Raw genomic sequence first — 8,815 nt, forward strand, 5'->3', positions numbered from 1 at the left:
ATAATCAAGCCAAGCCCATCATCTATCTATTTTAGAACATGGCCACTACCCCGAAGATATTATTTTATTCATCTAGATAAATAAAAGATATTAAAATCAGGATATCACACAATATTTAAACAAAATGACGTGATATAGCATCCTGTACCTCTCAGCAAACAAATAAACAATAGATCTCTTCTTGCCTTTACCACATGGTGTGGTTTATGGCACCTGGCACCAGATTTCTGTGTGGTCGTCTAGGTCTAGCAACATTTCCCCCATAAAATGTTTCTGCTTGTTGAGTCCAGCAGTTTGCTCCCGAGTCTCACATGGGAGGGACACTGTGAGGGAGCGCGGTGTGTTTAGTGCCATGGATTTAAACTTCGACTTAGCATTTGACTATTTGTTGAACCTGATGAGGGTCAACTTTGAGGACCAGTTTCTCTAGCATGTTGGAATGGACCTTGAGGATTTCTCTATGCTTTTGAACTGTGACATTGACCTGGGATTTCTTATCACAAACTGTGAGTTTTTCTCGAGGATCTGTTTTGATTTGTTATTTTGGTTTGTTATTCTCTGTACCAAGGTTTTTTTAACCTCCTTGTCTGTACTGTTTCCAGTAGTCAAGTTCTGAAGGGGTGCCACTGTTTTTCACTTTTTGTTATTATTTTTGTTTTGGTTAGCTTTATGGGACCCATGCTATTTTCTGAAGTGTTTTCCTGTAGAGAGAACCAAACTGTTTAGTTTAGTTTACTTTGGCGGCACCATGCTTGTCATTTTCTTGTGGCTCTGTTTTTCAGTAGAAAACATTGTACTGAGTTTGTTATTTCTGAAGATCTTGTTCTTTGTTTGTTACAGTTATAGAGAGCAGTAACCTTGTTATTTTCTGAAGATCTGGTTCTTTGTTACAGCTATGGAAAGCATTAAACTTTTGTTAACTTTTATGACATTGAGTCTTTGTGTCTTAATCCTCTCTAATCCCCTAGGCAATTAGCACAGTGTGTGAGCCGACCAGTGGTGCAGAAAAAGTGTTGGATTATCCAAAAAGTGTGGTACTATCCAAAAAGTGTGGTTTTATCTTATGCAAATTTTACATAATCCCACACTTTTTGGATAGTACAACACTTTTTCTGCACTATGTGGATATAATCACAGTAATTGAAGGGCTCCCATTGGCTGAGGGGTAGTGGCCATGTTCTAACTATAGTATAGACTCTACTTGTCTTCTTCTTCTTCTTTGAATACTTTCTACAATTAGACCAGCGATCCACGGAGCCTGGTAGAGGCTGAAATCATACCCATTCTGGTTGGCCAAAAAAAAACACTTTTGGTCTTCGGGCGAAACGCTACGTCAAAGATAAGTAAAAAAAATCCAGCTGCAGAAATACGGACATGCCAAGGTCCAGCATTAAGAAGGAGGTTGAAAAAATCATTTCAACCTCCTTGGGTGCAGAAACATCTGTAACGTTTATAGATCTTTATACTCACCGAAACGTAAACGCAAACCAAGAGACTGCCTCAAGGACAACAGATCACACACTCAACCAGTCCTCGGAGTCGGGAATGACGGAGTGATTCACAGCGGGCAAGTCTTTTAAGCCGCGTCTGAGAGGTGATAAAAGAAAGCCGGTTCAGGATTTAATACACCTCAAAGAGAACAAAAAACAATGCTTGGTAACGTTAAACTAATTTGCATAGAGTTCGCAAGACGCTGAATACAATAAGACTGATGTGTTGTCATTAAAATGCAAATTGTAAGCCATAAAAATGAGAGTGCCACCGGAGGCAACACTTTCCTTTGAATTGATGTGACACAAACTTGTTGTTTCTTGCTTTAACCCTATTCAGACCGGGCTTTTTTGGTCATCCCTGGACCGGGGGGGGGCTTTTGAGGCCCTCCACTTCTAAGTCCTATAACTCTAAAACGACGTGCCGTAGGGCAACCAAATTTTCAGGACATGATTTCGACATAATATCTGACAAGTATGTGACGTTTGACGTTACGTTGACGTAAGATGACGTAATTATGACGTCATCAATTTGATTACATTGGCCAAACCCATGAAAAATGGGTATTCTCAGAAAACTTCAAGTTATGCTACAAAAATGTAACAACAAGAGCAGATAACAGAATAATAATGTTTATTACGACTTGCGTTGCCAATATCAACATCAATGACGTCAATATGACGTCATAAAATGACGTCATGCACATCTAAGATACGAGTTGGGCTCCGCCATATTATATCCACCACCTTGAATTTTTAAAAATACTTTTTTTGCAACAAATAATCACAAAGGGCAATGGAAATAGACTAAATTCATTCATTTAGATGGTTTTTGATTAAAAAATACCAGGTAGTTGCAAATTTTAAGGGATAATTTGCTTGTTTTTCATGATCTGGCCATTCCGTCCGCCATCTTGGATTTTGGGCTGATGACGTCATCAAATTAGCATAATTTATGCATATATAATTATGAAAGATATGCTGAATAATATAAGATTTTATTTATGTAACAAAATCACAGTAATATAGCAAATAAATTTGAAAAATACATTGTTAGAACCAAAAATAGTGATTTTTGGCAAAACTGCCTGTCAACAAACGGTTGCCATGGCAACAAGAAAAAATGGAAAATTTGACAAACTTCGTAGAATTGTTGCCAACAATATTTTAGGAAAACTCACTAAATTTGGTGGCTCTAGCGTAAGCCGTTCTGGCGTTATAGGACATCGAAGTTAGCGCGGGCCTCAAAAGCCCCCCCCCCCCCGGTCTGAATAGGGTTAAAAAAGGTGACCATACGGCAATGACATCTACCGACTTTTATAAAAACTGCACCAAACTACAAGATATTTACTGCAGACAAACGTAATAATGTTCAGCTTGTACTGTTACCCAATCCACTTTTTTAAATGAAAATCAAAATGCCATCAAGATGTATAAAGATTTTTGTAAAATATTTTATTTTGTCATCGCTGTTGATTATCTATTTGATGAAATGGATAGTGAAAGAATAGGTCATTTTGTGCGTGTTGCTGCGGTGCTGAGAGAAAATGGGGAAGACGAGCAAAGTTGTCGTCTGCGGGCAGGTTTTCAGCGGGAAAACCGCGGCTTTGGAGCAGCTGATCTACGGAACACACACCGCGGGAACGGTAAGGGGTGGGACGGGAGGTACGGGCGGTGAAAGGCGCTCCAACAAGTACAAGGCTGTTTTTATTTGTGAAAAATTGAGAGGATGCTATACATGCTAGCGCGACAGGTGGGGAGGGGGGCGGATCGCCTCTCGTTACAGAAAACGTTATTTGTTATTTGTTTACGTTGAGTAATTTTGGGGATGCGAAATTATGTTTGTAAGGGTGACTCCATGTAACGTTTGTCACTTGTAGACCAAAGGCGAATCTGAGAAGACAACAAGTACGCGATATTAAGTTTGTAAAATCAGCACAAATTCATACAAGGTAGCAGAACACAGTTTTTCGCCTATGGGGATTTACATGGTTAAGGACCCCAAAGTGAGGTGGTTCGACGACTCAAAAAATATATCAGGGTGCAAAAGTAATTAACAAGAATTCGATATGTTGGAGTTGAGGGTATAATCTACAACATATGTGAAAACGAGATGAAGTTTGTCGTCTCGTTTTCCCAGAAAGAACACTTTGAAATGACCCCCAGCGGAGGTCACCATACTGCAGCCGACACACGGAAGTAGCGGGAACCGGATTCGTGCGCGAAATTCTACCCAGCCAAACAAACATCGTAACCCAACTCATACAGCCTCAAAACTTACGTATCCCTCTACTATTCACCACAGTTTCCGACTCGCTGACGTGCACAGAAGAATTTCTATATATGGCTTTTCAAGAACTGCGACGACCTATTTTGTGCCCGATCTACTTATGTCCACGGGGGTCGCCCATAAATACTGTGTTATGCGACCACAAGAGAGCATATTTTTCACTCTTGAGACTTGAGGTTGTTATAGCCGTTTGATGTCTTCCTTGAAGCACAATGAAATGAGAAGTACCAAGGGCTTATGTGTAGTGGAACAATAGACGTTAAACAAGGACAACAACAACAACTTCCTAACATTATGGTTTTCCTTTATTTGTAATATTTGTTTTCCTGACAGCAACTGTTCCCCACCATCGAGGACATCTACGTGGCAAACATCGAGACGGACCGTGGGGTCAGGGAGAAGATCAGGTTCTATGACACCGCAGGGCTGGTGAGTTAATGTGTTAATGAGTTAATATTAACTTCCAGAGATAGCCAGTGAGTTAATATCAACTCACTTCACCTTGTGCACCAGTGTAAAACTGGTGAGGTAATACTAACTTATAAGTTGTAAGCCTGTATTACATGGTAGAACTGGGGAGTTGATACTAACTAAAGGTAAACAGTTCACATGTCAGGGTATTCACACCCAGGACCTTTGAGTTCTGGGCTAAACACCCTAGAACCCCGGCCATTTTTTCAAGCGCCAACAGTAATGCAAATCTATTTTGGGTTGTTTTCATTTTTACCACATTGCCAGTATCCCCATAACCACTATTTTATGGTTTTCAGAGTCCATCCAATCCAGAGCTGCCCAAGCATTACATCACTCTAGCAGATGTAAGTAACAATGTGTTTATACAGAAGTAAGTTATGTACATATGCTAGCTGGTATCTGAATGGTGGCTAAGCAAGTTGCCTGATTTAGAGTCAGGTGTTAGCTGGGATAGCTCAGTCAGTCAAAAGGTTACAATCAGAACTTGACTTTTGCGTTGTAAGCTGGTATTACTAGTAGCTAAAAGAATAAGTGATATTCTATGCTGGTACACTGTAGTTATCATAAACTCTAACATTCAGTATACAGCATACTGTAACATGGAATATGTTGCACCTTTGCAAATCATCTTATTTCCTTTTTTCCCCCTCAGGGATTTGTGCTTGTGTACAGTACGACTGACAGAGATTCTTTCAAGAGAATCGACCTACTGAAGAGAGACATTGATGCTGCCAGGGAGAAGAAGGAGGTCAGGGTTTAACTTAAGCCGGTTAAGGGTCATACTGCATGTGGAAGGAAAACCAGTGGTCTGATTTTTGCTTAGATTTTCTTATCTTAAGAACTAGAGAGCAACAAGTCATCAAATTTATGAGTACACATGTGTGTTGATGCACATTTATTGAATTCATACACGATGAAAAATTTTTTGTTTACTGTTGTTTCCTAGGTAACAGTGGTTGCCGTGGGAACCAAGACAGACTTGAAGGACCGTAAGGTTGACCTAAGGGAGGCTCAGAACTGGGCACAGAAGGAGAAAGGTGGGACCACAAACACTGGGTACTTCAGGGGGGAGGTGGGGGTGGGGAGGAGAGTAGAAAGTTGGAATCTCAAAAAAACATGGCTGCTTTCCTCACCTTGTATCTCACCATGAAGTGTTAGCCACTTTAGCACTGGGAGTGAGTCTATAGCCATACTATAGGTCAGACTTTGTTGGGGCTTATTATGTTTCTGTCTTTTTCCTATTTTGCATATCAGTTCTACTTGTACCATTTCTAATGGGTCGCTCCTGTGAAGTACATTTAGAGCTATCTGATATGCAATGAGTAAAACAAATTATCTGCCCTAAAAAGCCCAAATCATAACTCTGCAACCCTATTTCCGACATGAGGTCTCTTCCTTTTGTTCCTCCTGCTGACATGGTCTCCTGCCTGTGTTCCAGTGCGGCTGTTTGAGGTGTCTGTGAGGGACAGGAAGGCCCTGATGGACCCGTTCGTGTTCCTGGCCAGCAAAATGACTCAGCCTCAGAGTACGTCTGTCTTCAGTCGTATTTTCATTTTCTTTAATTATCTATATAATCATATCACAGATTATTATGTACGCTTGTCTTTTCTTGTTGTTTTCATTTGTCTTATTGATTTGATTGTATTCTATTTACCTTGTTATAAAGTGACCCTTACTTTAGAAACCAGCCATATTTGGCTGAAGGGACTATCCATCAGTCTGCAACATAGATAAAAAAGACTCCAAGTTGTATGGGTCATTGTGTGTGATTAATTGTATTTAATGCAGTATCTGTTATCTTGTTTGTAGGAATGTCTGATTCTCAAAATGTTTTTATCTTTGCAGCCAAATCCAGATTCCCAGCTTTGGGGCCAAAGGTCAAACAGACATCCATCAACGACAGCTGAGAGACTATTGGATAACAGTTACTGTAAAGGTTATAGATAGGTCAAACATGAATGTAAATATTGGTTAGTTAATATTTATTATTATTATGAAAAATATTCAGTCATATTGTTTGTTTATGATAGCTTTGCTGGCACAAGTAAATAATGCAATGAATACAATGAAAGCCAAGTACGCCAGCAATTTAAACCAATACATAAATGAAGTATATTGGAGAATAAGGCTTTGGTAAACAACTGAGTAAACAGGAGGAAGGTGGCGATGAAACATTAACAGGAGAGAAAATTTTGGTTGTCATTTCCTAATGACTTACAAGTCTGATGAAACTATTCATAGATGTACAAATGTATGTAACAGTTACTTTGGAAATAATGAAGAAGAAAAAAGTTTCTTCTCAAAAGACAATTTTGAATGCTTTGGTGTCCTTACAATCTTGGAAATTGATGTTCTAAATGTAAAGTGAACAGTGTTGATGATAATTTTTGTTGTAAGGAAAATCTAATTTAATTTTTGAATAAATTTGTATCAAATGAAGTGTATTGTACATTCATATCAAGCAGACTGGCTGTATATAAGATATTCAGTTGATTAGGTATACATCACAGCAATGACCTTTGTGATAATTGCCATGGTAGTACCTCTTTTGCAAACTGATTAACTGTTTGATAAATGCCGATGATATTTGCACAACTGTCTTGTGACTAGATCAGAGTTCAGTGTACAAATACCCCTGTAGACCTGATGATGCCCGGGCTGGAAATTTCCGCATACCTGCACAGGTGTGGATAACAGTCAACATCACTTGAACCAGATAAGTTTTACTTTCACCACTCTGCTGGAAAAAAAATTTTTTAAAGAAATACCAATCAAATCCGGCAGTTTGTGTATCGGTTACCATAATATTCATTTTGCATCCCACATTCTCACAGCTGATAATGATTAGTACAGGAAACTGGATTCACACAGACTTTTTTGAGTCAACTTAGGCCCAATCTAGACACAGTTTTTACCAATATCTGTGGACATGTCGGGAGGGATCTGGAATGTAGGGGGCGGGACACCCGTGGCGCTTGCAGTCATAAACACATTGCGTGATTTTCAAAATGGCTCTATATGCTGGTTATATGCTAATAAGCCCTCCCGAAGTCGGAACGCATCTACACGCGCGCGTAAACTGTCAGGGACCCCTGCTAAGCTATCGGGACCCCTGCTAAGCTATTGGGCGAATGCTCGGGACCTTTCGGGAGAAATTTTACCGACATCTTGACAGCGATATCGGCAGTTCCATCTAGACGCTAAAAAAAGCTGTCGGCGACAAGCTATCGGCGTGCAGATACCGGGAAAAACTGTGTCTAGATCGTGCCGTAGAGTCCACTCAGCAAGTTGGAGTTGACTCCAACAACATGTGTAGACCCAGCCAAACTGCAAGTAGATAGACACCCAAAACTCCCCTCCAAGTATAACCTGGATATGCAGTTGGTATTTGGAGCCCTGCATGTACATGTATAATCAGGATGAAACCATTTTGCTGTTTGATTTTCCCAAACTACAACATGTAGGTTTTGCTACTAGAGCAGACTTTACTAGCAGCTCTGAATTGTGAACTGTTACTAAGCTTTTGATTTGATTAGTATTGTAAAATCAATTTAGACACCTTGACTAGTAAGTAGTTAAAAGTAAACAGTAAACAATATGCTGACACATCGCTCCCCCCTCTCAGAAACTGTTTGGCACCATTTGGTAAGCCAGGGAAAGTTTAAGTATTTTTAGCCCAGAAATTTTTCTTACATCACCTTGTATTAACTTAAGGCTCCTCCAGTTAAACTGATTTGGACACGCAGGACTCGCTTTCGTGTTCAACACTGGCAAGATCTCAACTGTGCTGCTGGTAAGTTTGATTTACTGACTAAACATAGTTAATGTTGAGACTGACTTAAATTGTTAAAGGTGAACAATGTACCTTACATTGAACTTTGTATTTTGAGCAATGAAACCATATGGTACCGGTATGTGTCGTAATTGTTGCATCATCCATTTGGGACTTGGATTTAGACTTATGTTTCTGTTAAACATTTGCAACCACTTCCTCTTCATTTCATGCCTTAATTGATAGATAAAGGTATTGGTACCTTCATGTCGTGCAGATTGAATGGAAGTCATGTAATGGTACTTCATTCCTTTATTGATTCACAACATAACAGACATAACGGCACATAATGGTAGCCTGAATGGCGTTAGAATGTACAACAAACATGTAGCCTGCTCCGTCCGCATATGTACATAAGAGCAATATAAAATTACACAAAATAGTATGCAACCCTAACAATTGAGTACCATTATTACCACCATCATTACAAGCTAAGTGTCTATAGTCTAATTGTACAGCTTGATGGCTGTGTGCAGGAAAGAGTTCTGGAGTCTTTTAGTTCTAGCTGGGGGGATGGAGACAGTGTTTTTGTTTCTCAGTGATTGTCCTGTAGCAGTTGATCTGGAAGCTGGGACCAGGTCATGTAGGGGATGCTCAGCATCCAACATTTGTCTGAATAGTTTGACAGCTGCATCCTCGCGTCGCGACTGGAGGTTGGGCAGGTCGGGCACATCGCGCCTGCCCGCTCGGCTGATGATCCGTAGAGCCCGCTGTTGGACTCTCTGCATT

At 40.0% G+C, this 8,815-nt stretch overlaps 1 protein-coding gene across 1 annotated transcript; it reads left to right on the forward strand.

The window, feature by feature from the left end:
* The first annotated feature begins 3,008 nt into the window (after positions 1–3,008).
* On the forward strand, positions 3,009–6,693 carry LOC118407574 (NF-kappa-B inhibitor-interacting Ras-like protein 2). The gene is made up of 7 exons (XM_035808073.1): positions 3,009–3,136; positions 4,114–4,209; positions 4,551–4,598; positions 4,907–5,002; positions 5,201–5,291; positions 5,693–5,779; positions 6,100–6,693. Exons 1-7 carry the CDS (start codon positions 3,038–3,040, stop codon positions 6,159–6,161), a joined length of 579 nt encoding a protein of 192 aa, XP_035663966.1. The 5' UTR covers positions 3,009–3,037; the 3' UTR covers positions 6,162–6,693.
* Positions 6,694–8,815: the final 2,122 nt, after the last annotated feature.

The sequence above is a fragment of the Branchiostoma floridae genome, unplaced genomic scaffold, assembly GCF_000003815.2.
Source record: "Branchiostoma floridae strain S238N-H82 unplaced genomic scaffold, Bfl_VNyyK Sc7u5tJ_1421, whole genome shotgun sequence".
Taxonomy (NCBI): domain Eukaryota; kingdom Metazoa; phylum Chordata; class Leptocardii; order Amphioxiformes; family Branchiostomatidae; genus Branchiostoma; species Branchiostoma floridae.